The 27,965-nt window shown below is 45.8% G+C and overlaps 2 protein-coding genes across 12 annotated transcripts in view; both read left to right on the top strand.

Annotated features, from left to right (window-relative positions):
• The first annotated feature begins 9 nt into the window (after window positions 1–9).
• Window positions 10–19,941, top strand: MAPK13 (mitogen-activated protein kinase 13). 4 transcript variants are annotated; one of them, XM_064635919.1, is made up of 12 exons: window positions 10–2,824; window positions 5,871–6,000; window positions 6,405–6,463; window positions 7,504–7,612; window positions 8,624–8,653; window positions 9,075–9,122; window positions 10,026–10,140; window positions 10,509–10,580; window positions 11,068–11,147; window positions 11,608–11,686; window positions 12,913–13,089; window positions 13,443–19,941. In XM_064635919.1, the coding sequence occupies exons 1-12, from the start codon at window positions 2,520–2,522 to the stop codon at window positions 13,496–13,498; spliced, it is 1,260 nt and encodes a 419-aa protein (XP_064491989.1). In that variant the 5' UTR covers window positions 10–2,519; the 3' UTR covers window positions 13,499–19,941. The 4 variants fall into 4 exon arrangements, with proteins under 4 accessions (XP_064491989.1, XP_064491988.1, XP_064491990.1 ...); XM_064635918.1 differs by having other exon boundaries at window positions 13,412–13,712; XM_064635921.1 differs by having other exon boundaries at window positions 2,708–3,533; window positions 13,412–13,712.
• Window positions 15,174–27,965, top strand: part of BRPF3 (bromodomain and PHD finger containing 3) — a 32,308-nt gene continuing 19,516 nt past the window's right edge. For 4 of the 8 annotated variants that reach the window (XM_064635907.1, XM_064635904.1, XM_064635906.1 and 1 more), the window contains exons 1-2: window positions 20,261–20,831; window positions 26,199–27,601. In XM_064635907.1, coding sequence (XP_064491977.1) covers window positions 26,217–27,601 — 1,385 coding nt within the window. In that variant the 5' untranslated portion in view covers window positions 20,261–20,831; window positions 26,199–26,216. Of the gene's footprint in view, window positions 15,288–20,259; window positions 21,005–21,093; window positions 21,813–26,198; window positions 27,602–27,965 lie in introns of those variants that run through there. The other 4 variants (XM_064635903.1, XM_064635905.1, XM_064635901.1 and 1 more) reach the window with 4 other exon arrangements.

Genomic DNA, 27,965 nt, shown 5'->3' with positions numbered 1-27,965 from the left:
TGTCTTGGTGGCTGACTCTGCTGACATGGAGCTTCTTGTCCTTATTTGTCCCAAGTGAATTCTTTGCTACAAAAGTAGCTTAGAGTCTGACTGTGAGTATGGGACACAGAAAAAAAGCCCCACCTTTTATTTTTTGTTTAGTGCAGGGAAGCAATAATTCAACACAAATAGACTAGCATTCTGCTGCTTACCTGGCCCTGGGACCCTTCCCCAGTAGGACTGGTTTGTGCTTGTTTGCTATTTAAAAGTGATTTTTTTTTTTTTCCTCTTCAGTTGCTGTCTAGTTGGTGGTGGAAAGATCTGTACCATAGCGGAGCTTTTCCAACTTCTATTGTGTATCAGAGCTACTTAATCAGAAGAACTCAGATTGAGCAAAGCTGTGTTCTTCACACTGGCACAACCCTCAGTCACTGAAGTTCCCAGGCCCTGATGAACCAGGGGGGTTGTGTTGATCCCAGTCAGGCAGCTGATCCCCACAATGTGTGCACAGAGCTGTGCAGCAGCTGATTTGAGGAAGTACAAAAAACAGTGAGGGGATGTTCTCTCAGCTCCATGAGCCTTCTTGTTGGCTTTCACCATCTGTTGGCCTAGGTGCAAACAGAGGAGAGGGAGCAAAAAGCCTAAACACGACCAGTCATTTGTTGTTTTCTGGGAAAAAAATTCAGAACACCCAAGATGTACAATTCCAGAATGTGCTCGGTTACAATATATCCTGGTTAGCAAAAAAAAAAAATAAAAAAATCAGTGAGAATTTAATTGGGAGGGGGGAAATTACACCTATAAAATCAAATTACTCTCATGAAGCTTAACAGTCAGTGTGCAGCCCTTGCAAATTGTTGTCCAACTATGCTCCAGTCAATGGTAGGGCCATCACAGGTGAGAACAACATACTGGGCGTTTGGGTAGGTCCATGATGAAATGTCTATTACTAGAAGGGAAGCAATGGTAAAAATTGTAAGTTATCATCACCTCCAGCTGCACTGTCGAGGTGCCTGGAGAAGAATGTATGGGTCATCCCATCACTTCTTTTGGTGGATGTGGCAGAGTTAGGTTTGCGATTAGATTTGACCTTCAAGATTATCTTTTCCAACCGAAAGGAAATGATATGAATCTAAAATTTGCTGTTTGATTTGGTCACTTGAATTAACTCATATTTTTACAGCCCAGACATGCTGCAGCTATTTAGGACTCCTTAATTGCATTCTGATTACCTTCATGTGCACAAGTAGTTGAGCAAGAGTTGCATTCATCAAATAACCAAGGAGTTACATGTTTGCTTATGGACCAGGAGTTTTTGCTGTGACACTTCTTGCTCACAGGTGTATTTATAGAACACAGCCAAGCAGATGGTTCATTTCCTGACTGTGCTGTTGCTACAGCCAGGGCTGATTTACACAGATATGCATAAGCAGGGTTAAAATACTACCATAATGCCTTGTCCCTAGCTTGTATTTTACAAAGCAGCAGGCTGTGCCTGTGGCTGTAGCATGATTACTTGAAGAACATAAGGGTCAGTGCTGATGGGTATTGCAGTGGTTGCCTGTAAGCAGGAACAGTGAATCTTTCCCAATCCCCAATAGTGCTTTTTGTGTATTTTTCATTTGCCAGGTAGCTTGGCTCTAATTTTGCTGCACAGATATTCTTGGAGCAGGGACACCTTTGCAGATTACCTGTATGGAAGGAGCAGAGGCTCTAGGCAGGGTGGAGGGCTGGTGAGGTAGAACACTGTGTAAGCAGCTAGGCTGGCTTGGTAAGGCACAGCTTAGTCACTTCCTTTGGGAAGCATGTAGGATGCACCTACCTCGTGCGTGGGAGCCCTGCCTGAGCCTCCTAATGTTGGAGCAAAATGTTGAGGTGCCATCTGGTTACTAGGAATGGACCTTCTTGCAGGCTGGGTTTGCTGGTCTGGCCTGGTCATGGTAGGCATAGCAGTGAACCTGGGCTCTGTGCTGTCCGTGAAGACCCCGAGAAAGAGTTAGACCTGCTGTGGGAGATGAAACCAGATGCAGCAAACAGTTCTCAGGATGTTCCCATCTCACAGCTGCTCCTGAACCTCCTCCCAGTAGTCACTTGGATATAGGTGGAGAACCTCAGCCTACTTTCAGCACGTCCCTGTGCTGCTGGGAAGCCAGACTTTGGAGAACATTGCCATCGCCTCCTTGCTCTTTTATGGATGTAACACTGTGTGTTCTTTGTCATGAGGCTGGAGCTGTCCTTCATCAGCTTTAAAGAAGAATGTCCCTGCTTGTCTGACGAGGTGCTGTGGCTTGTCCCTCAGATTCCCCAGCTCGACAAGTCCTTACTCATCCACTTGTTTGGAGGACGGATTTCATGAGACCCCCTCCAAGCTGCATGAGGATATTTCTTGGCTTGTGAAGGCAGGAGAGTAAGAGCTCCAGGTGACAGGGCTCCCGGGGGTGTGCCTGAGCAGGGCTGGGTGCTCCACTCCTATAGCAGAGCCCAGAGGCACCTGTACAAGACTGAGGCGTGTCGGAAAACCTGATGCCTCACCTCTGCCAATGTGGAGGCGGAGGGAGGAGGGCCAAAAGACATGTCCCTTCATGCTCGCAACAGCTGAAACAGAGAAGGAAACTCGCTGGAGCCTTTTTTACCAGCGCAGGAGGCCTCACAGTCGTGCTCTCACCCCAGAGACCCTCCCGTACTCCAGTACTCTGGGGGGGTGGCACTCCCACACCCGTCGGGCGATGAACATCGCAAGGAGAAGAGGCTTTTACAGACAGGAGGTGAACAACACCCTCTGGGAGCTGCCCAGGAGATACACGTCCCTCCACCCGCTGGGGTCTGGAGCCTACGGCTCGGTGTGGTGAGTGGGGTCCTGCTTGCACTGCCAGCAGCAGTATGGGGCGAGGTAGGGGTGTTCCCTGCCAGGGGGAAAACAAGGAGGTGCTTGTCAACACCTCTCCATTAAGAAAGGACATTTGCATGTGTGATGGAGGTGGTTTGTCTCCTGCAGTGGGCTGGAGACTTGGTCACTTGAAGAAAATGTTTCCCTCTGTGGTCACCCCGGGTGGGCAGAGAGGGGACTGTGTAGGCACGGCAGCAAGGGGTGCCGAGCAGCTTGGGGTGTCACCTCAGCACTGGGGTCAGGCAGCTTTTGAGCTGCTTTGGTCTTGAGCTTGCATGAAGATTATCCAGGGAAGGGAATACCTAGGTGTCTGAAAGAAATTTGTAGATGGTAACAGAGGTGGATACTGGAACAAAGTATCCTTGCTGCTTAGTCCAAGATATCTGATGCTGGTCTGCCTGGACTAAGCAGCTGGACAATACCACTCCCACTCTGATACTGTTTCCAGCTTGAAATCATAAAGTAGATAGATGTTACTGTAAACCAGGATCAGTAACAGACTGGGACTTCCTTCATGGCCAATAATAATCCCTAATCTATGAGAGAGCAGCATGAGCTGCGGTTAATTATTCACCTGGGTAAAGGAGCCTGTAGTGAGAGCAAGCAGAAGTCAGACCTTGCTTGGTTTACACTGACAAACTGGAGGAGACGGGCGATTCTTTGAAAGGTAGGTTAAATACGAAGCAGTCCGTGATAGTATCTGAACAGAGCCCTTGTTTCATAACATGCTGAGCTAAAAATAAAAAAGAAAGGTGTATCCCTTTTCATAGGTGTTGGGCAAAGTCTCTCCTGCTGCTGTCACAGCACTAATCCTGAAACCCTGGTTTCCAGCTTCTGTCCTTGTCCCTTGGCTTCCAATTTATAGAGAGGTGCCCCTTTTGCTGTCCAGGTGCCTTTACACTTCTGAGATGCTTAAGTTAGGCCTGCAAAATCAGGCAAGACTAGACTATTTTTTTATATTTGTACAGTTTTCTCAGGTTTTTACCATTGAGGAAAGCAGGAAGGAAAACAAAGACAGGATAAAAAAAGGAAGAGAGAAATCCTTTCAAAATTTCCTTCCCCACCCAAAAAACCCCAACACCAGTAAGACAGATCTTTACTGTTCCCTGTGAAAGTCTCGGCTGCTCTGGAGCTCTCAAGGAGGGAGGGAGGAAAGGGTGTTGAAACAGTCTGGAGGTCCATGGTGGTGGTAGTATTGAATGGACAGTGCTCAGCAGGGAGGGCTTGCTGCCGATTTTTGTACAAAACAGAGGTGGAAGCATGTGGAGTTAGGATTTGCTGTCCTCTGCTGGGAATTGCTGGGAAACTTTCCTATTGCAGTGTTATTCAGCAGCTGGCTTTTACACCTTCTTGAGCAGCTGAGAAAGTAACTCAGGAGAAACAGCAAAGTCTTGTTTGTTCCCTTATTAATTTGCCAAAATATGTAGTGATTTGGCTTCCAGCTGAATGTAATTGGGAAAGAAGAGTCTTCTGACCCCTTCAACACTGGTCTTGTTGATCTCTGCCAGCTGAGGCAAGGACACAGCTCTGCCTGTCCCATGTCATCCCAAACTGTATCTGTTCATTAAATTTGTGCTGGGAAGAACATGGTGGGCTCTCTCAGCTGCGTCAACTGAATTAGCTCTAGCTGTGCTTATGGCAAGGGTGTGACTAGTGCCGTCTGTGCTGCGCAGGCTGAAGCTCCATCACCCTGCTCTCCTGTGTTGGGACATGGGGTTAGATGTTCTGTATGTCAGCAGCTGGGAAGGCAGGTAAGAACGTGCACCCTCAGATTAGGAAATCTGCCTTGAATTCTGCAGAAGTTGATTGACTATTTAGTCCGAGTGCCTTCCTCTAATTTCCCCGCTCCTCAGAAAACTTTACACAGTGCTGTCCCCTCTGCTGACATCTGCTGAAGTCCTGAAACTGAGACAACTCTTCACTCAGAGGCCTCCTATGATATCCTATAGCATCTTCAGTGCTGAAGCTGCCTTGTGTAGCTGTTCCTGCACTTCCTTTGCTTTTACCGACTGAATGGGGAAATGTGTTTGTGCAAGGCTTGAGGATGCAGCTAAAAGCCATGGGATTGAATATGATGATTTATAGCCCTTCTGTTTCCATGGGAGATGGGATAGGGATTTAAGAAGCTATGGGAACTGCTCTGGAAATCTACAGCGTGATTTTTTCATGTTTGCCTCTTGGGAGGGGTCAAGGAGGGGCTGAGGCACCACTGAGGCACCACTCAGAATCCCAAATTACAGCTGAAGACTTCTGAGGACCTCCCTTCCCACTCGGAACCTGAGGCCTCCTTTGCAGTCTGAGCATAAAGCCTTTAGAAGAAGAGAAACTATCACAGGATTGCCAGTGACATAAACAGCGAACGTGACCGGAGGGAATAACACATCATGTCTGTGGTGATGGCTGTTGTACCATGTTTTACCTTTATAGAAGACTCTAATTTTCAGCCAGACCTGCTTTTACACAGAAGCATATGTGTAGCATCAAAGATCCTGAATACAGCAGAATTAATTCCAGCAGCCTGTATTTTTAATGTGTGACATCCACTGTCTCCAGGATACAGTAAAGGCACTGCCCTGCCTTAAAAGACAAGAGCCTCCAGGCAGATGGCAAAGCAAAAGTTGCTTTATTCCCTTACCTCCTTGCATTAGGGAAGAGGGCAGAGTTAGAACTAATTCTGAATTTCAGCCATTTGTGTTTCCCTCTTCTCACAGCTCTGTTACCTCCAGCTTCTTTCTACAGGTTATAGAGAATAAAGATGAGCCACTAATACTTGGCTAGGAATCCCACCTAGTCATCCAAAGAGCACAGGCTGTGGTCTGCTGCCCAAAGCCACGCAGGTAGCATCTCCTGTGCAGAGCTCCACTGGGTTTCTCAAAGGGCCTTTCTTTGCTGTTCTTCTGTGACCACAAGAATTAACTCTTCTCTAGGAGGTGACTTTTGGGATTACAAAATTTGTTAGAACATGCTGCCAATGTCAGAATTGTTTTTTATTTGTCTGCTGCAGTTCAGCCATAGACAAGAAGACAGGGGAGAAAGTGGCTATCAAGAAGCTCTGCCGCCCATTCCAGTCAGAGATCTTTGCCAAGAGAGCATACAGAGAGCTGATGCTGTTGAAGCACATGCAACATGAGAACGTAAGTACTCATTTCTCTCTCTTCCTGCTGATACGAGGGGTATTTTCTTGCCACCTGGGAGCAAGTTCTTTCAGGTGGCACCATGTTTATTTTTATATATATAGAGATGGATTATTTTAATATAGGGAGAGATACTGACATTTGGCATGTGCAGGCAGTTTTGGGGTTCAGGTGCTGCCTCTGCTGTGCCCAATTGTCACCAGTCTGAAGCAGATGTGTAATGGGTGCTACCATGTATTAGTAAAAGAAAAACATTTGTGCAGCATCAGTGAGGAGTCCGTGGATTCTTCAGATGGAGTTCTGTGTTCACGCAGATGCATGTGCCAGTGGAGAGCTACTACCTGAGTCCCATGTGCACAGTAAATGCTTTCCAGGTTTAAATGCGGACTTCTCTCTTCCATCAGGTCATTGGGCTGCTTGATGTCTTTACCTCCACTGCCTCCTACCAGGGGTTCCAGGACTTGTAAGTTTGGAGTTTTTTGCTCTATCTGGACTCAGCCATTGCCCAAGACACTTGTGTCTTAGCAGCAGGATAACAGATTGGGTTGAGGTGCAAGGGGCCCAGACTAAAAGCCAGACATCCCCAAATAACACAGAGAATCAAAAGCACATGTCAGTTCCCATGGCTAACACACCCAGAATACATAAATAGATCACATGCCATACTCACAGCTGGGAGACCACAGAATGTACAGACCAACCTATGTAACGAGGATGTGTTATGTTCCATGGCTATCACATGTAGTGTGATCCATGCTGTGTGACTGCTGAGCTAAGAGGCTGCACTCAGAATGGGAGAAGTATTGTTTGTTCATCAGGCCCCAGGGCAATTAAACTGAGAATTTTAAAGATCTGGCTTCCTTTTCATCTTGATTCTGGCTTTTCTTTTTTTTTCCCCTCAGTGTTTATGGTTAGGATGGACAAGTCATTTTCCCTTCCCCATTACTAGGAATGAGCAGCATGTGTCTGGATTTGGGGGTTTGGCTGATGGCTGGGTATTTAGCAGCCTGCAGGAAAAGCATTTGAAGGTTCTCAGAGCAGTTCCTGCAGGAAGACCGTCAACTAATTAGCAGTCTCGGCAGGCAGATACTGAAGAAAGCTAGATGTTGTCTTTTGAGGCAGGGCAGGAGAACATTACAAAGATAAAATTGGGAGCCAACACAGTTTTGCTGTGTAAGATGTTTCAGCTTCCGGGTGGTGAAAGGCTGTCCAGAACTGAACATCACTTGAGGTCTAAAGTAAACTAATTCAGGATTGTAAAGATCCTTGTTCTTACCGGATGTCAGATACCTGATTTAAGAGGAGGAAAAAGAGCAATTTTCTGAGCAGGTTGAAATCCCAGCTTCACTGCAGGCTGTGCTAGTTAGCCCGGAACACTGTCACAGCAACTCATTTTAGTTACAGTAAGTTAACGCAGTTAGTTACAGTAAGTTAACCCCCAAGGCTAGCCTGGTCCCCTGCGTTTTTCTTCTAGACTCAGGGCTTTGTCTTACTACCTTTTAGCTACCTGGTGATGCCATACATGCGGACAGATTTACAAAAGATCATGGGACATGAATTCAGTGATGAAAAGATCCAGTACCTGATCTACCAAATGCTGAAAGGGTTGAAGGTAAGTGGGTCTGGAGGAGTTTAGTGACTCCCTCTGTCTCCTCTATATGGGAGGGTTGACCCTAACTAAACTCCCTTCCAACACTGTATAGGAAGATGTGGGGGTGTTATGGCATCACCTAAGAACAGATATTGGCTGTTGAACTGCTCTTGTTCCAGCACACTGGAAGTGACTGCTTGTTTACGTCAGCTGGGTATCAAAGCAATCAGCAGCCATAGACCTTGCGATTGTTTTTCCATGGCAGCAATTGCATTGCTCTTTGACCTGCCAAAACCCTTAGCAAAACTCTACACTGAGAGTAAGAGATTGGCAGCAACAGGAGCTTCTGCTGAAGGAGCTTCTTCATAACAGAGGCTCTCAGGGGAGAAGACAGAGGGACTGATTTCCGATTTAGTAGAATAAGAAAGAAATATGCTTCTGTAACTGGCTTTGAGAGAGCAGAAAGCAATTGCAGAAAACCCCAGGATGTAGAGACAGTGTCTTAATGCTGCCCTCTAACATCCTTCACCTGGAATCAGAGCAGTGGCTTACAGGCATGAGTTCACCTTAATAACATCTTTCCCCAGTTCACTGCTATCTTGAGTTTAAATAAAGGGGGGAAGAACATGCAGAAGGTTTAATTGGTGTGATTCAAGCCACGCAGTCAGTTTTTGCAATTTTATGTTTTTATGCTGAGATTATTTTTTTGAACACCCAAAATAACTAAGTTTTCATGTCGTCTCCTGTAACCCTGATGTCTTTGATGGTTTGAAGCTATTGTTGTACTTGCTCTAAGGAACTATTGCTTCATCCTTCCTCTTCTGTTCTATGCATCTTCCTTAGACTGGCAATAGCATTGCAAATACTATCAGCAATTCAGGGGAGAGATTCCTTTTCAAACTGCTGCCCTGCAGTAGCAGGATGCAGAGTTGTGTTCACAGCAAGTTCTGATTTGTAGCTCTCATTTCTCTGCTGGAGAACAGAAAGTCTTGTCTGCTGGTGATCACATTGTGGCTCCTCTTTTTATTGCAGTATATTCATTCAGCCGGCATCATACACAGGGTAAGTTCATGTTTGCTCTTACTCTGATTTTTGTCTGTTTGAGAAACACAGCATAGTCATAAAGTTATTAAATTCTTAGACATCATTTTACTAATAGCATTGTCTGCTCTGGAGTTTCTTTTCCATCCTACACCCTATATATGTTTGAATTTGCTCATTTGTACAGCATTTTGAGGAAATGCTGTATTTTCTGGTGAGCTGAGAAGCATTTTATGATGCTTCTTGAATTAAAACTGTTTCAGAAAAAATAAAACAGCAATCTAAAGCTGTACAGTATAGCAGGCATGGTATCTTTGCTGAATTGGTACTCGACTTGGGATGTTATGAGACCCCATCAAAGGCAAGCAGAGATTCAGCTGAGCCCTGTGTTGATGTGTTGCAACTCGAAGCATCTGTTTTTTTCTGCTCTTGACTGTTGTAGGACCTGAAGCCAAGTAACCTGGCTGTGAACGAAGACTGTCAGCTAAAGGTAGGTGGAAAAGCACCACTTTGGAAGCATGTAGCATATCAGATCATGGAGGAACTGCTCTGCCAGCAAGAACTTGGTACTGTCACGTTTCCTCCTTTCGTTTTGTTATTTGGCAACTGCAGGCAGTGGGAAATACCTGCTGATGTAACTTGCTGAATCAAGGTGCAAAACTTCAAATAACATCCTGTCACTGTAATTCCTGCGGCATGGCAGTTTATAATGACTTCCTAGATAAATTCAATACTGCTGAGCAACGCTTGCGTTAGGTGAACGATCCCTGAAGGGTAACTGGATTCAACTACAGCTGCCTTTTGGTTCCCATTGACATTATGGTTGTGATTCCAGACAAAGTTATTTTTAGTATTGCTCTGAAAGGTTTGCTTGCAGTTTGCTGGTGTGGTGCTCTAGCATGTATTTTCTGTAATGTATATTACAGGGAGTGGCTTCATTGCCTGTAATGGTTGGGTCAAGCTTGTTCATCTTCAGTATTGAGGGAGAGGCCATCCTCTGTCAGCTGCAAGGTGTTCTTATAGGAAAGGGTGAGTCGTGGTGGCCTGGGAGCATGCCTTCACCACTAGGTCATAGACCAACTCAAATAAAGCACAGACTTGAAACTTAAGCTTCAAGAAAGAAAGTGACCTTCCAGGTAGCACAGAGCCCTGATCCTTTCAGCAGAGTTTTCTCACAACAACTGGTTTTGCAACTGACTTGCAGTTTACAGTGGAATCAAGACAAACCTGTTAAGTCTTTGAACCATCCCATGATTGGCTTTGGTGTAGTTGGAGCTTTGTTATTATCTGATTGGATCTGCTTAATTTTCTCTTAGAAGTGGAGTCTTACTTGCCCATAGGATTTCTTTTTTCTTTCCTGCCCTTCCTTCTTCGTCTTCCTTTGCAACTGCAGATTTTGGATTTTGGCTTGGCCAGACATGCTGATGCTGAAATGACTGGCTATGTGGTTACACGATGGTACAGAGCCCCAGAAGTCATCCTGAACTGGATGCATTACAACCAGACAGGTGAGCAGCCTTGCCTCTGCAGCATGACTATCTGATGACGAGCCTGGGGATCCTGCTGGGTCAAACCTCACGTAATCGTCCAGTTGTTTTTCTTCTTTATCATCAGTGTTCCTGGGAGCGGAGAAGATCCCAAAGGTGTTGCGCCACTCCCAAAGCTAGTGCTTGCGGGAAATGATGAAAGCAGAGATTTTAGCAGCATAGAAAGAACAGAGGAGAATGGGAGTGACATTTAAATCAGTCCCTGCTGCAAGCAACAACAAAAGCGACAGCCCCAGCAATCATTGCTGCCTTTTCATTGTCCTTTTTTTTTTCCTTTTTTTTTTTCCCCCTCTCTCCCCTCCCCACCCCCCCTTTTTCACTCTGAACAGTGGATATCTGGTCTATTGGCTGTATCATGGCAGAAATGCTGACTGGGAAAACGCTGTTTAAAGGCAAAGACTGTATCCTTTCAAGCTGAACCTTTTCCTTGGGGGGAGTAGTAATTCTTGGATTCACTTTTTAATGAATGAGGCTACTGAGAAAAATAGGTGTCAGTCTGGTTTACCGGAAGGTAATCACAGGGACCAGTCTTTTTGGTGAGAAAAGCAGAAGGTAAGAGGGGACCTTAGAAATACACTTCTGTGCTGGCCATGGGTGCCCTACCTTGCGGTTAGAGCTCTACCAGTTCAACCTTGCATGGCCATGGCTCCATCCCCAAACCTTTGCATATCCCCCCAAGACCATGGACATGTGTCCTGGCATAGCTGTGCCAGAAAAATTATCTGCTGATAAAAATGGCATGCCAGGAAAAAAGCCTTGGAGCTCTTTTTGCCAGTCTAATGAACTTGTGTAACTCTGTTGGGTTTGTATCATTACAAACTGAGCTGAGTTGTGGGAGGGTGTCCAGGGCTCGCTCCTCAATGGGCAATCTTTAACACAGCTTGCCAGACCTGGATCAACTGACTCAGATCCTGAAAGTAACGGGGCATCCAGGAGAGGACTTCTTGGAGAAGTTGGAGGATAAAGCGGTAAAAAAGTTCACTATGGATTTAGGTCCTGGTGGCAGAGATATGGTGGGGAAGAGGTTAACATGTCTGTGTTTGAGATGGGAGAGGTGCTGCCTCTACAGCAGCAGTGAGGAATGGCAACAGCAGCCTTTTCCCCTTGGCAAGGAAGACATTTCTCTGCTAGTGGCACATCTGATGGACTTGGTGTGGATTGCAGGAACTCCCATGTGAGGTGCCTGATGCCCTAGCAAACCAGCAAGCTTCTCTGTTCTCTAGCTTGGCTCTTAAAACAGAAGTATTTCTGTATCTCAATTGATAAAAATACTTCCTTGTAAACTGCTCACTGAAATGTGACATCTGGGACAATTTGCCGTTCTCTCCATTTGCCTTTGCTCATTAGAGCCATGAGATCTAAAGGCTGTATTTCACATCCCCTCATACTTGTCCACGTGCAGTAATTGTGCTTTCCTTGCTTTTTCAGGCTAAGAGTTATATCAAGTCCCTTCCTAAAATCCCCAAGAAAGATTTGTCTGTGCTTTTCCCTAAAGCAAATCCTCAGGGTAAGTCATCTCCAGCATTTCTCACGAGTTTTCACAGTTGAAAAAGAGGCAAGCTGACCACCACAGCTTCAACTCTATTTCTCCTTTTTCTTATAATTCTTATAATTTCTCCCTTGCAGGCTATGCCCCTGCCCCTCCCAGGGCAAATATGTATCAAGTAAAAACCAAAATGATTCTTTATTGCAATAGTGATGTTTTGCTGTTCTTGGACATTTACTACTTTTTTTTTTAATTATTTTTAAATTACACAGTCTGTAACATACAATATTTATGGAAGAGATAAACTTCTGACTTTCGTCTTAACAAACCAGAAGAAAGCAGATGCTGGATATAACAGGATGTCCTGGTTCTGGGTTGCAAATTAAGGATTAGGACAGTTGCATATATCAGTTCCAATTAGTATGAAAGTTAGGATGAATTTTTGCTGACGTTAGCTTCCTGAAGTTGTTCTTGTTGTAACCAAGCAGGTGACAATATGATCAGTAGCTCTTAGATAAACAAACCAGCTCTTCTTTGTTCATTATTAATTCCCAGCCTAACATCTGAGGCACCATGGGCTTTGATAAAGTATTTTTTTTCTTAGTACAGTGTAGATCCTCTTTGTTGAATACCTGGATCTAGTGATCCTTAACAGACAGACGATGTTAATTTATAATTTTCAGAGTCAAAACTGATCTCTTACAAAGAGCTCTCTTCCCAAGTAGCTTAGAGATGAAAGCAAACAAAGCTGTTCTAAAAACTGAAAAAAAGAAAGCATTAAAATGTTAAAACCAAGTGGGAATGGGGCTGACAGACTAGATGCTATCTGAGTTTTCTGCCCTCCTGTTTACCACAGAAGTATAGACTTCTATATGGATTACTCATGTTAAGACTACTTTGAGATGCAGGACTCTGAGTGAAAGGAAATTATAAAAACTGAAAAATATCTTGAGGTTACTGGCTTGCTCTTCATCCTTGTGCAGCCCCAAAGCTTATTCAAGACTAATTTATTTCTGCACAATTTAACTTCTGTTAGTAAGAGCTCCCTGAGGCTGCTGTTGGGCAGACTTTGAAACTCCACTGACAGGAGGTCCTCACTGCCTTGACTGGGTTGAGGAATCTCTTTCTTTTTCAGGTCTGGAGATGCTGTACTGGAAATACCAGTCCCATCAGCTTGCAGGGTTCATGCACACGATTCCTATTCTCCACAGCACCTTACTTAGCCCTGTTCCCATCTTCTCCTACAGCTGTGGACCTGCTTGACAAGATGTTGCAGCTTGATGTGGAAAAGCGCCTTACAGCCACAGAGGCATTGGCTCACCCCTTTTTTGACCAGTTCCGAGATGTCGAGGAGGAGACAGAAGCACAACAGTCCTATGATGATTCTCTGGAACATGAAAAGCTTTCAATAGATGAGTGGAAAAGTAAGAAGTTTATTTTCTTTGAAGTTCCTGTCTAGCATGGGACTTTCCTAACCCCTCTCTCTTTCCTGTGCACATGCTGAGTAAGGCTGTGATTGCCTGCTGATGCCTCAATGGCAGTGCACATCTCTTACCTTGCTCTTGCTGTTCTGCATTCAGCAAAGATCCCTCCAGCTCTTCAGGCAGACTTTTTTTGCCTCTCTCCTTTGTCTCTTCCATCTCGTACCTGTCACTGAATACCTCCTTTCTGCACATATAACATTCAAGCTTTCATTTGTGTCCTCTAAAATCACACATTCATGGTTATTTTGTTATGTTTTTCAAGAGCATATTTACAAGGAGATCTTGTCCTTCAGTCCCATTGCACGGAAGGATTCCAAGAAGCAAAGTGGGATGTCATTATAGTGACTGATGCAGCTGTGGCTGGGATTCACTTCTCCTCGACGACAGATGGGATTTATTCCACACTGCCTTGCTGGTGGCTATCGTTTGGCCTGTGGGACTTCTCTGTGTGCCAACACAAGGATGGCACTATGCTGTGGGTATTGAACTTTGTTCTACCAAAAGAGAAGCACTCCAGACAGTTTTCAACATAAAAGATAAATATATTCTTGTTGAAACTTTAAGTGGGAGAATTTTACCTGGTGGGTTTTTTTGTTTGTTTGGGTTTTTTACCACTGTATTTGTCCACTTGAGAGAGAAGGGGGTTCATTCTTTCTCATTAGTCTTTTCAAGCACAGGGTTTAGTACATTAATTATGGATAAGGTAAAGAAAAAGGTAAAACTGACTGGGAAGTGAGTCCCAAGCAAAATGATCAGAAAGAGTGACACTCAGCAGAACAAAACTTTATCCAATCTAACTCTGATTGTGTCCTCCTTCCCTGAGCAGTTACACAGCATCCAGCATAGCAAGGCTGCTGGGATAGTGTCAGCTCCAGGCTGCCATGGGAATACAGTTGATCATAGGATCAGTCTGTGTTCAGAGCAGCTCCAAACTCATCCTATACACATAACTCTGCTCAGGATCTTCCCCTCTGGAGAGCCACTGCTGCTTCCTCTTCCCTTTCCCCTTCCTGCCCCCCCCCCCCCCCCTTTTTTATTCCCTGGGTTTTGATCAGTGCTGTCTCCTCACCGCTAGTTGCAAGCATAGCCTGGGAATTCAAAGCTGCTTCTCCTACTGATAGACTGGGTATCCCAAGGAGCTGTACAACTTAGTTTGAATATGAGTCTGCAGGAAGTTTTCCAGCCTATGCTGAAACTGGTGTATCTGCAGGTCCATGGCTTATTGATACAGTCATTAGATAGTTCAGTGCTAGGCAGGTACATCTACTGGTTGTGGATAACCCGTTTGGACTGCAACACCTTCTTCCCTATGATGATCAGTCAGGTTCAGCCAGTCATTCCAAAGTCCATCCCAAGGGATTTGTGCCTAGAGACAAGTGTCTTCTCTGTATCAGAGCTCACAGCACATAGTCCCCAGGGCTAGAGAAAAGTATTTGTTGAGAGGGCATGTGAACTCAGTAATACATGCAGTGTTTCTCAAATCTCCCCCTCTTCTGTAGCTGCTGAGTTATTTTGGTTTGGTTCAGCAATGTTGCTTTCAGTACTCTCTAATTTTCTTCAGTAATGTTCAGTTTTGCTGTACAGACCTCAAGGAAGGGAAAACTGCAACATTACCAGAATTTTCTGATCTCTCTTCAGTGGGAACCAGACACAGTGTTGTTGTGTTTCTTGGCAGTCTCTCTATTGCAGCTCATGCCATGAAGCACTTGGGATAACCCTTCAGCGCCTGCTGCTTTTTGATAGGACAGTACTGATGTTATCCTGCTGTAGCTGCACAGATGGTCCATGCTGATGAGACGCAGTTTCTCTTGCCTCATATCTCTCTGGATCACGTATAAGCCCTTTGCCTCACTTGTCTCTTAAGTAGGGACTTCTTGCTAAGTGTGAGATGACCTGCGTTTTCCTTGAATGGCGAAAGGGAGAAGTTCTAGCTGCACATGTCAAACAGCAGCTGGAATATAGTCCTTTTGAACCTGGCATCTGACTTGGCTGCCATGTGCCCTGCGTAATCTTGAACAGAAGTTGGGGAGAATGTCTCGGCAGCTGCCATTAACATCTTGGAAAGCTGCAGATGTTTAAAGCTACCTCTGCCATGGTAAAATGAGGCTTGGTGGTTTCAGAGGAGGGTCATTGTCCAGGTGAGTGTTTGTGAATGCACGGGGAGATGTTTCAGGGCTGTAGGTGAGGCAGGCTGACCTCCTGACTATATGCAACCCTGGACATAGAGAGGCAGGGAAGACTCTTAAAAGCTCATTCTTGTAGAGGAATTTGAGTAAATCTATGGAGATCTTCAGAGTACAGAGCTTTCTTTCAGAAAGTCATCTGTTAAGGCAAAGAACCCATTCAGACAGAACTCCTAAACCACTGTAAATGGGAATTCAGGGTGTAACTTAATCTTCTTGCCCTTCTCCAAAAGGGAATAGGTAGACCTGAAGAGCTGTCTGGCTCTTTGTAATGACGGCTGAGAGAGAAAACATCTTCATAATGAAGGAATGTACTGAGCAGTCTACTGGTAGTTGAAGAGGAACTGGCATAGTTTTAAAGAATAACCTAAGATGCCCTTTGGGAATTGTCTGTCTGACCAGAGGACAAACATGAAGAGGCACTGGGGACTTCTGATACAAATGGGTGTGAGAAGAACAATTTTGAACACAACCAAGGAGGGTACATAGATTACTGAGAGCAAGCATTATTCTCACTTGTTTCAGGGATAGCATGTACAGTCTCTTTGGTATCAGTCTTTCTGCTGAGTATGCATCCAGAAAATAATTTGTGTTTCAGGGACTGGGGTTCTCTGTCAGTTTTCTCTTTTGAAAGCTTACACTGAATGCTCTGAAATTGCAAGAGCAATCTCAACAGCTGGTGTGTGAGCTCCATGCTCTGGTTTCATCCATTCACCCACCAACCCCATACAGTGACAGCTCACTGTCCAAGAGCCAAATACTATTTCTTCTGGTATATATATCCCAACAAATTCAGGGAGCTGGTGCTCTGCAAGCTCAGGAACCCTGGAAGTGTATGTGTATTTGGTTTTTGTGGTATGTACCAGCCAGGAACTCAAAATAGAGAGCAGGAAATGTAGCAGGTCGGCAGCAGAAAGACCATGTCTGTCTGTGAAGACAAACTGTTCCAGTGCTTGTGTGGCATCTGAGGACATGTTTCAATGAAGAGAATGAGCTACTAGAAGGGGATGGGGGGAAAATCACATTGACATTTCATGAAAGGAGCTTGAAAAACACCTGCTTAAGAGAGTCAGTGACTCAGGCCAGGATTGAAGTACTTCAAAATCAGCACAAGAAACGAGAGGGTGTGTGTGACCCTGACAGACACTGTTAATCAAAGAAGGAATTCTCTTATGTGGAGGTGCAGGTGGTGCCTGTTGATGACCAACAGGTAATGGACATATTCCTTTCATTATGTTTTTTTTTTTTTGCCCTTACATAGTTTGCATACTTAAAAATACAAAATCAAGTGATAAAAATCACTCAGCCCTAAAGTGATCCAAAATTCCATAAATTAGGCCAGCCACAAATATGTTTGCTGTTTATATTAAGGATGTATGATGAAAATTTACGTGGATATATGGATAGAATTTTTGTGCCTGTCTCACATAACATACCAATGTTTAACTTGAAATACTACTTACTTGCTATCCTTACATTCATGTAATTTTTTTAAATTTGGAAAGTGAAGCCTTTATAAACAATCCTTCTCTGCAAGTTTTTTTTGATAGCTAATTAGGTCTGTGAAGTTGGAACTTTACGGGACCTATTTATTAGGTACTTGCACATGTAAGTGGGAAAGAAAAAGCAGATGAAGCAATGATTATTTTCTTAAGAGACACTGCAAAATTACAAGGATTTTTTAAGAGAGACAATAGTTGCTGTGTTTTGGATACTACCTAGAAACCTTTCGGTGCACAGTTTTGAAAATTTCTCCAGCCTCTCAGAAAACTGTACTTATTTTATCCTGTAGGAAAAAGAAAAATAATATGTTTTCATATATAATATTTTCATATTCTAGGTAGCAAACTAAACAAATAATTTTCATGTTTTCATTTATGGGATAATGAGAAAGAAGAAGAACATGGACAAATATAAACACATCTGAGAACTCTAGTGAGATGCTGTACAAAAGATGTTAATACCTTTTCATATTCCCATGTCTCACTGTTGCCTGAGCAACCAGGGAAAGCATTCCTAATCCTCTGCATTTTCCTGTATCATGGGTCAGCAGAGTGTTGGCTGGAAACGTGATTATGGCTATTTTTCTTTTTGCAACTAAGAGAAACAAGACATGAAGGATTGAATGAAGACCACAATAGCCAGTACTAATTTGTTTTTCCCCCAAACAGATGTACACTCGCTGCACCTTATCATAGAATCATTCAGGTCAGAAAAGACCAGTAAGGTCATTAAGTCCAGCTGTACACTGTGAAAATGCTGGAGTTTCCAGGTGAATGTGTTTTACAGAATGTTTCACCTGATTTCTCTCTACAAGGCCATTTTCTGAGCACGAGTTTATACAGCTTTTAGTATGATATTCAGCTGGTGCTGGTTCACAGCTGATTCAGTCAGCTTTTTGGCTGACTGATAACTCCTTTTTTGCTGGATTGCACTCCATTAAATAATACTGAAGGGTTAGTATATTATATCTTCAATGCTCATTGAATTTCTGTTAAATGAAAGTCAGTTAACTTTTTTTAGCTAAGCTTGGCTGGAAAAATAAAAATTCTCCTACCATAAACCATGTCTTGAGAACACTTCAACTGAAAAAAAAATGTCTTAAAACTGTAGGATGTTGAGGGGGGAAAAAAAATAACACCACTGAAGAGATAGTGCTGGGTGCTTGTGTCACCTTTCTGATGTTAGTGAGGCTGAGAGGGTTATATATACTCCACACAAAACAAGGGTCTTAGGAAGTGCAGTTGAGCACTTGCAAATCCAGCTGAAATAAATGGCAGCTGAGGACTGTCACTTTTGACATATCAGGCTTTTAACTTTTAATACATAGGGGTCCTTTTTAGCAATAGTGCAGAACAACCAGCCAAAGAGGGATACAAACACTACTCAGTTTTGAGGGTTAATGAATCAACAAAGAAAAAAATATCAGTTCTCAATTCTAAATGATAGTTCTCTTCCCTTTTTGTTTTATATACTTAAATAAAGATGCAGAAAATAATAGTATGAATGAAGGTGCCCAACTCTGTTTTAAGTGTCTTAGCTCCTGCTTTCATTTGAAGCAACATCACTGGTTTTGCACTAGTACCCTTTAAAAACTGGGAGAGCAAAGAAATTGAATTAACTCGCCTCTGGGAGTTGAGAGAAGTTCAGAATGTTTTTTTCCAAATAACACATTAGTTCCACAGCTTTGATATAAAACTAAACGATGGATAACTTGTTTTGATGTTGTAACACATGGCCCCCAGTCATCTGGACATCTCTGTGCATGAGTCATCCCACTGAACTTAATAGGGAACCTAATGTGATTATAATAAGCTACCTCTAGTGCAAATCTAAGAGTATAATGTTTCAAAACGGGGATCAAAATGAAAGTTTGCAAAAGCTCGTCATATTTAAAAAACACACTAAAAGGGCTAAAAAAAAAAATCAAGTAAAACCCACTGTTAAAATTCTCACATAAAGAAGGAAAATCATAGAATCTTAGAATGGCCTGGGTTGGAAAGGACCTTAAAGAACAACTTGTTCCAACCCCCCTGCTACAGACAGGGACACCTTCCACTAGACCAGGTTATTCAGAGCTTCATCCAACCTGGTCTTGAACACTTCCAAGGATGAGGCAGCCACAGCTTCTCTAGGCAACCTGTGCCAGAGCCTCACCACCCTCACAGGGAAGATTTTTTTTCCTAATACCTAATCTAAACCTACTCTCTTCTAGTTTGAAGCAGTTCCCCCTTGTCCTCTAAAAAGTCTCCATCTTTCTCATTGGCCACAATGAGGTCACCCGAAGCTTCTCTTTTCCAGGCTGAATATACCCATTCTCTCAGCCTTTGAAGTTGCTCATCAGTTATTGAAATAATTTTATTTATTGTTTAACTAGGAAGCAAATGTATCTATAGATTGAGGTTTAGATTGTTTTTTAGTCCTTCATGGCTAGGACTGTACTGTTGCATAGCTGTTCTTTTGGGGTTAAGTGAGATCCTATTGTAAATCAGCGAGAGTATTGGGACTTTATTTCTAAATCTTTGATATGTTATTTTTCATGCAGGACAAGAATAGATTATTATTTATTTTCAAGTTCTGATACATGAATAGTAGAAAAAGCATACCCTTTATATACACAGTATATACTTAGAAGGTTGTAAGATTGTTCAGCAGTAAGGAACATGTTTTCCTGTGCTTTTAAAGCTTCAGCAAGCTCTGGTCCAACCTGAGACTTTGCAAAACAGACTTGTCATAGACTCTCAGATTCCACAGTTAACATACGTTAAGAGACAAAAGATCTATAGCTGGACTGTACATGAGGGAAAACAGCATTCATTTTTTCCTTCTAAAACAGTTAATTCTGTAAATTCAGATGGTAATATTATACAATACTCTGCACAGAGTGGGAGGTGCAGCATACATATGCCCAAGTATGTGGTACACTATAAAAAGTGTAGGAGCCTCTGCAGTTCCTATCTCACCGCTTAGCTGCAAATGTAGCTTCTTCCTTGTTCATTCCTCTCCATCCCTCTCTCTGTCCTTTTACCCGCTCACACTTCTGCACGTTAGGAGGCCATCTGGACCTTAAGTGTTGGTCTAGGAAATAAATACAGGCTCTTGCTATTTACATTGTTTGTTTGATGCTGCTTGTTTAGGCGAAGAGTGGCAGAAACAAAGCCACAGATTCTTTGGCACCTGGCAATACTCCAGGACGTTTTGTGGGATCCCATGCCTCCTGCAAAAAACTGGGTGCAAGATGAAGACGCCCCAATGAGCCTGGGACAAAAATCCCGTCTCCCGTGGCCTGGGGGCTACCGGCTGCAAGACACCGCCTAGCATGATACCCTCGCTCTCAGACAACCCCCCCCCCGCGAGGCTGGATGCGGGGAGGGGAGCGGAGGCGAGGAGCGGGGGCAGTGCTCTCCAGCCGCCTGGAGCCAGAGGCGGGTGCCGGGAGGCCGCGGTTCCCCGGTGCTCTCTGCCCCGTCAGGCGCGGAGGGGGAGAGGGGCGGGAACAGACCTTTCCTAAGCCATGAGGCCACCGGGTACCGACACCCCCCCCCCCCCACCTTCCCGTCACCGCAAGCCCCCGGGGGCCTCCCGTTCCGTGCGGCCGGAGTGTGGGAAGGGACCGGGGAGGGGCGGGCAGTGCCTGCCCGTGAGGGAAGCGGAGCGCGGAGCCCCCTCCCCTGCCTGGCCGCTGCCTTTCCCCACCGCTCGGCCGGCCCGCGCTGCCGCCGCCGCCGCCGCCTCCATCTTGAGCGTGTGTCCCCTGCTCCCCCCCCCCCCCCGCCTCCACAGCACCGAGAGCGTCGGGGGCGCTGGAGCCCCGGGGGGGGGGGCGGGGGGAGGTGAGGGTGGTGGGGGGCGAAGCGGCACCGGGGCCGGAGCGGCAGCGGCGGGAGCAGCGGCGGGAGCAGCGGCGGCAACGGCATGAGAAGGCGGCGCTGAGGAGACGGCGGCGGCCGGAGCGCACGGAACCGACATCTTGTGCCCTCCCCTCCCGCCGCCAGCTGGGTGAGCCCGTCCGCCCCAGGGGGGAGGGGAGGGGGAGGCGGAGAGGATTAAAAAAGAAAAAAAAAAGGAAAGAAAAAAAAGAAAAAAAAAAGAAAAACAACAAAAAAATTCCCCCCAAAGGAGGCGGCTGCAACGGTGGAGACGCCGCGTCCGCGGCGCGCTGAGCCGGCCAGGTAAAGCGCTGCGTGGGAGACCGCGACACCCTTCCTTCAGGGGGTCTCTCCTCCCTCCCTCACACCCCCGAGCCAGGGTCGCGGGAAGGTGACCGGGCGGGCGGGAAAGAGCTGGGGGAGCACGGTGCGCTGCATCCTGCGGCCCTTCTTGCATGCCCGCTCTGCCCCCACGCGGAGGGAGCGGCCCGCGGGCCCTCGCGGAGGAGGAGGAGGCGGCGGCGAGCGCCTGGGGACGGGGAACGGACAGCACTGTGTCAGCCGACCCCCCCCCCTTATCGCCATCTTGGCCCCCCTTCTTCGCGGCGTGGCGGGGGCACCGCCCACCTTCTCCTACGCTATTGGCCCAGGCGGGGCCAAGCGCACCCCCTTTTAGTCCCGCAAAGTCTTGCGTTGCTATTGGTTTTGGAGCTGGGATGTACGGCGGCGACAGCCAATCGCCTCCCAATTGCCGCGCGCTCTCTCGCTCTCCTCCGCCCTGGCCCCTCTCCTTGGAGAGTGTTCCCGCTCCTCGGGGAGGGGAGGTCTCGCTTGGGCATGGCCCAGTGCTGGGCACCGGCGAGGGTCGTCGCAGGCGCCCGGCGCGCCTTTTCCTCTCCCGGGGTCGGCTTCATTTTTGTCCGAGTCCCTGCTGTGCCTTGACCCAGATCGCTGGCTGCTACTGGAGTTCCCTGCAGGAATCCCGTGTCCCTCGCTGCACAGGATAGCTCCTGAGAGGAGCTCCCGCCGGCACCTGACAGCTCATGGCACGTCATAGTTCCCTCAGTTGCTGCTGAGGCCAGACACAGCTCATGGCACACACGATCTGTTGGTGAGCCCAGACGTTACCTTAAACTTTATCCATAGCCTGTCTCGCAACCCTCTCCTCTGGAAGGAGGTCTTCTCTTGCAGTCTGGTGCATCTCCTGTCAGCTTGATTTGGTTACAGAAGTACCAGGGGATCGATAAAGATGTTTCTGTGTGCCAAGGCAGGCAGTTCTCCATTACATCTGTTGAGCACTGACACACTTTGTTGTAGGCATCAGTGTGGGTGTCAGGAGTTATAAACCCTTGGCAGGTGCGTGAAGGGAATATGAGCCCGTGGTAAGTGCAGACACAGCAGGAACGTGGAGGGGTGTTGTCAAGGGCGGCAGGAGTTTAAACAGCATTTTGGTTGGCAAAAGGTGGAAAGGGGGCTGCAACGGTTCCAGGTTGTTTCTTTCCTCTGGCATCTGTTGCTTTTGTTTGGCAGATGTGTTTCTTAAATAGCTCCATGGGTTTCTGTTCCCCATTGCACAGGACTAGGTTTTAAATCCCAGCAAACAGCCACAAGTGACAGAGCTGGGTGGCTGGTGGTGCAGGAGAGCAATGCTGAGGAACGTCTCCAGACCTCATATTTGACATGTCCCAAAGAAAGGCAGTCTTTGGTGACAACAAATCCCAAACTGTTTAGGACTGTATGAGCTATAGCCACTGCCAGTAGTCATGGTGTGCCAGAATTGAACGAGAGCCACTTTGCTCACATCTGCTGCTGCTCACTAAGGTCCAGGTGGCCTTCTTGCTGCAAGTCACTGAAGTTCTTCATTGTTGAGGAACCCAGTTCTTCACTGGGATCACCAAGCCATGCCTGGAAAGGGCCAGGAAACTCCTCCACTGCCTTGAGTTCCAGCCTTGTGTCCTCTGCACGTTAGCAAAGAAACCTGGTGCTGTAAAGTAAATCCTTGGTTGTTCAGTGTGAGAAGGCTAGAAGGAAGGACTGCAGCATGAAGGAGAGTTGGGAAGGAGACTGAGGCCTTCTGCAATGTGAGATGGTGTCTCTGACTCTTGGAAATGGCCAACATAGTGTTGCATGGGTGTAAATCACAGCAACATTTCGCCTTTCCTTTAGAGGACTCATTTGCGTCAGATATTCCAGGCTGCATGTATAATAGGGGCCTGTATTGTGGTGGTGTTTGATACATGTTGATTTTCAGTGGAGCTTTTGACCCCTTTGTAGTAAATTTAAGTGAACTGGCGATGGGCTTGGTTGCGTTTTACAGCCCTCCCCCCCCCCCCCCCCCCCCCCCCCCGGCATCTCTTGCCTACAGGTGTAAAAGCTGCTGCTCAGGAGAATTGAACCATTCCTGAATGAACTCCTGGGGCGGAGTTAAGTTCATTCCCAGAAGCTTTATGTATTGTAGCCACCTTGTTTGTTCAGTTGTATTCTCTAGGAACTTCACACCCTGCTCCTGGCGCAATATCCAGCGGAAGTGGGTGATGGGAGGGTTTTGGAAAGCTTTGAGCATACTGTGGCAATAGTCAGAGCACGACTGTTTGAACTTTCTGCATTCACATCAGCAACCTTTGTCCATGGTAGGACGTAATCAGCATGAGCTGAAATAGCATTTAATCTCACCAGTGTCAAGTGTCTTTAGCATTTCAGTGTGCATGGGTGCTGTTCGCAGAGGGATTCTTTTTTATGCGTAGCAGGGAGGTGTTCTCAAGTGTACCAGGGAGATCAAAACATGCCTAGGTTGTCGCTTAGAAATTTCTGTTGTTGTAGACAAGGTCATAGTGTTCAGCTCAGTGGGTCTGAGTTCATTTCATTGCTGCTTTCAAAGTTTTTTTGGAAGTGGGTAGCTGTGTCTCTCCTGATGTCCAGATGCATGTATTATCCCAGGTAGTCATCTCTTGCTGGCAGCAATTTCCATGCCATTTTAGATGCTTCTTCATAGTGCTAAGTAATTGTGTATTTTACAAATGGGTTGTTTTATGGCAGTTGGTGGAAAGCCCACTTTGAGTAATTTTTCTAGAAATACATTGATTTTTTTGCTAAAGGAGCCCTGTACCCTTGTTTTTCCCATCAACAGATAAAATAGCCCTTCCTTCAGGAGCTTGTTTCACTGAAATTTACTTGTCCCTCAGCAAGTGGCTAATACCTCATTTTTCCTGAATAAAATATTAATTATGGGTGCAGTCAGCTCATAATAATTACTTCATCCTCTAATATATTTTTGCCCATATATCTTTTTGCCTCCAGTGTCTTCTTTGCTTGTACTGGCCTGAATTGGAAGAGAGCTGTTTGCCAGCAGGATTTTCTGTTTTTTTTTTTTTTTTTTTTCATTTGATGATCAAGTTGCCTTTATACCCTTATTTTAAAATTGTTTTTTCCCGCTCATTGAAGCCATTGGAGCTCAGCTAGGACAAGTGCAGTTGCGTGTCTGCGGTCTGTGGATCAAGTGACTGATTAAAGGTTTAAGGCAAACATCCCAAAATTTGTGGTACCTATATTTGCAGGTAGAAATTGTCATCTCATATTTTCCACCTGAAATAAAATTGTGTTTAGAGGTTCCATCATTATGAGTATCCTTACTGAAACTGGCACCTGCAGCTTATTTCTGTGGATGCAAGGAAGAGTTTGAAAACCCATCCCAGAGCCTGTTTGTTTCTTAATACACATGTTGTGTCATGGCTTAATCTCATGGTTCACAGAAACAGTACCGAAAAATGTGTTGCTCCTGGAATTTGTTGCTTCTTTCTGGAATAAGCTTGGACTTCTTGTAGGTCCTACTCCTGTGAGGTGCTGCTTGCTCTGACTCGCGTGATAGAGAGTCTCTGGAGCTATGCCCTTCATAGAGCACAAATAATGCATTGGCTAACCACAAATTGTGGGTTTATAGTGTGTTTTCTTGTCTATGGGTCCCACAGAAAGGGACTGAATGTGGGATTGCTTTAAATAAGGGTGAGGTGCAGGTTCAGGCCTCTGCATGGCAACAGATAAGCTCTGGGCTGGCCTGTCTTCTCAAGGAGAATTTACATTTGCTTTCCTTTGTCTACTTTTCAACTTCTTTCAGACTCCGCTCATTTCTTCCCATAACTCATGTTTCCACTGTTGACCCTCCTTTCTTGCTTGTGTTACTCACTTGGCTTTCTTTCTGCTTTCCCTCTTTGCTAGCTCCCTTCTTCGCCCTCAGATCACTGAGCTCTGCCATGTTTGCATCCTCCCCCAGATCATCTCGCCAGCTGCAGGCTTCTCCTCTACTCCCCTTTGACAGGCACCTCCTTAACGTCAGGAACCGACTCTCAACTAATTATCTGGGTTGCTGATTAGCAGTTTGTGAGGACAGAGATGGCCTGGGGTTTTTGTTAAGGCTCTGAGCAAATACCATTGCATGGTTCCTGGTGTGGTCTGGAAGCTGCCTTGCTACTTTCCTCCTTGTACCCCTGTGGATTCTCCATGCAGAACTGGCTTAAGTGCATGAATGGGAATTATGACTCCAAAGGGGCTAACGCTGAGCCAGAGCTACTAAGTCCATTTGGATCCATGCTGCTTGTTCCCATGCTCGTTCCCCTTCACTTCCTCCTTGATCCCACCGAAGAGCAGAAGGGACACACATCTGGTATCTGATATATTGCTTGGTTCATCCTCTGGTTCTGTTTGTGACCCATTTGCATGTTGGGAAGGACACAGTCTGTTCAGCATACACTATCTGGAGAGCGGTGTAAGGAACAGCTACATCTGAGAGAGAAAGAAAAGCAAAGCTGGAGGATGATTTTTCATTATAGAACTTTTTGCATCTGCAGTGTTGGAACAGAAGAATTGGTGGTGGCAACCCTTAGGTGTGAAACTTGGAGGAGCTCCCTCCTGGACTGAAGGAGAAGTGCTAGTTTTCTCATCTGGAGCTCAGTGACAAAAAAAAAAAAATAATTGGGAACTGCTTTCATAAGACCTGAACAGTGCATTCCTTTTGAACTAGAAAACATCCAGCACATTTTGTGTGCTATTTGAGATATAAAAGTCACAGGCAAAAGAACAGAGAAGAACTCATTGGCTTGTGTGACCTTAGTATGCGAATGGTGCAAGCAGATATGATAAGTAGTATTTGAATTTCAGAGGATCTGAATGTTTTGCTGATCTGAATGCACAGCAGACTGTATACCGTGCTGTAAAATTATTTTGAGCTCTTCTCACAGGTGATATGGTGGTACATACATCTCCTGAGTTGCAAATAGAGAAAGTTGGAGGGTGCTGTGCATTGCTCTGATACACAGTGCAAGAAATGGTTGATATATCAATTACCTGCTTCTATCTAAGCAGGTGTAAAGACTCAGCAAGCCTGAAACTGCTCAAGTCTCTAGTAGAAATTTGCGCTATTGCAATGTTGAGTGAGTTTTTCAGTCTGCGCTGTTTCTTGCTTGTATCCTTGTCTTACACTGTCCTCTGTCCTGTTTTGTTACAGGGTCTCTGGACCATAGTGATGAGGAAGCCTCGAAGGAGGTCCCGACAGAACTTGGAGGGGAGGCGTTCTCCCTCGCCCTACAGCCTCAAGTGCTCCCCGACTCGGGAGACTCTGACATATGCTCAGGCCCAGCGGATCGTGGAGGTGGACATCGATGGGCGGCTTCATCGCATCAGCATCTACGATCCCTTAAAACTCATCACAGAGGATGAGTTGACTGCCCAGGACATTACTGAGTGCAACAGCAACAAGGAAAACAGTGAGCAACCCCTTTTGCCTTCCAAATCTAAGAAAACACCTTCTAAAGGCAGGAAGAAGGAGTCCTTCTCCAAACATGCACCAGGGACGTCTTTACACTTACCCCAGCCCAACTTCCGTGTGCTGGACTCTTTCAGCCAGCCAGATGCCCCTCCTCTTCCTGCTGCCTACTACCGGTATTTGGAAAAGCCTCCTGAAGACCTCGATGTAGAAGTGGAGTATGACATGGATGAGGAGGATCTGGCATGGCTGGAAATGGTCAACGAGAAGAGAAGGGCTGATGGTTATGGAACAGTTTCTGCTGACACTTTTGAGCTGCTGGTGGATCGATTGGAAAAGGAGTCGTACCTTGAGAGCCGGAACAATGGGGCTCAGCAGTCCCTCATCGATGAGGACGCCTTCTGCTGTGTCTGCATGGACGATGAGTGTCACAACAGTAATGTCATTCTGTTCTGTGATATCTGCAATCTGGCCGTGCACCAGGAATGTTACGGTGTGCCCTATATCCCTGAGGGGCAGTGGCTTTGTCGCTGCTGTTTACAGTCCCCTTCTCGCCCTGTGGATTGTGTCCTTTGCCCGAACAAAGGGGGAGCCTTCAAGCAGACTAGTGATGGCCGCTGGGCTCACGTGGTTTGTGCCATCTGGATCCCAGAGGTCTGCTTTGCAAACACTGTTTTCCTGGAGCCCATTGAAGGGATCAACAACATCCCTCCAGCTCGGTGGAAGCTCACATGCTGTATCTGCAAGCAGAAGGGGATGGGAGCTGCTATTCAATGCCACAAGGTGAACTGTTACACTGCTTTCCATGTCACCTGTGCCCAGAGGGCTGGTCTCTTCATGAAGATTGAACCCATGAGGGAGACCAGCATCAATGGCACGACATTCACTGTGCGCAAGACTGCCTATTGTGAGAGTCATTCCCCGCCTGGGATGGTAAAAAAGGGGTCTCCAGCTGCTAGTGGTGATGGGCAGGAGGACACTGTGAAGGAGAAGGGAGAGGAGGAAGCCAATTCTGCCCCTCCCAAGGGGTCTCTGAAAAAGAACCAAGTGAAATTGAAGCAAAAGATCAAAAAGGAGCCTGGTGATGTGACCAAATGGCGTTCATCTGTGCCCATGGTGACCATCACACAAATTCCCTCTTACAGGTGAGTGTTGCAGGTTTAAGGAAGGAGTTGAACAGCTGGAGCTGAACAGGATCTGTTTTAAGGACTCAGTCTCTGTCATTGTTGAACTTGGAAACACTGAGTCTTCAGTCAGGGCCTAGCAATAAATATTGCTGTGTCCAGAGTGTTCTGCAGCATAATTCCTGACTGGCTTTCTTCTACGTGAGTGTCACTGGCATACTGTGCTTTTCTTGCTTTGCCAAGCAGCCATCCTAGACTGTTGTGTAACACAGATTTCATGGTGGTCCCTAACAGCAAACACCTATCTGGCATGAAGGTGTTTTTAAAATACTTCAGGCATTACAGGTTGGTAGGCAGGTAGGGGTCATCCCACTACTGACCTTTT

The sequence above is a fragment of the Pseudopipra pipra genome, chromosome 25 (assembly GCF_036250125.1).
Source record: "Pseudopipra pipra isolate bDixPip1 chromosome 25, bDixPip1.hap1, whole genome shotgun sequence".
Classification (NCBI taxonomy): Eukaryota; Metazoa; Chordata; class Aves; order Passeriformes; family Pipridae; genus Pseudopipra; species Pseudopipra pipra.
The sequence above is the reverse complement of the archived record's forward strand: the minus strand, read 5'-3'. Positions and strand labels throughout refer to the sequence as shown.

Bases quoted from the DNA above. Each gene is read 5' to 3' on its own strand.
- MAPK13 (XM_064635918.1), top strand. From the start codon at position 2,520: ATGTGGAGGCGGAGGGAGGAGGGCCAAAAGACATGTCCCTTCATGCTC. The intron at 6,001-6,404 runs GTAAGTACTCAT...CTCTTCCATCAG, and splicing joins AGCACATGCAACATGAGAAC to GTCATTGGGCTGCTTGATGT. The intron at 11,687-12,912 runs GTAAGTCATCTC...CTTCTCCTACAG, and splicing joins CCCTAAAGCAAATCCTCAGG to CTGTGGACCTGCTTGACAAG.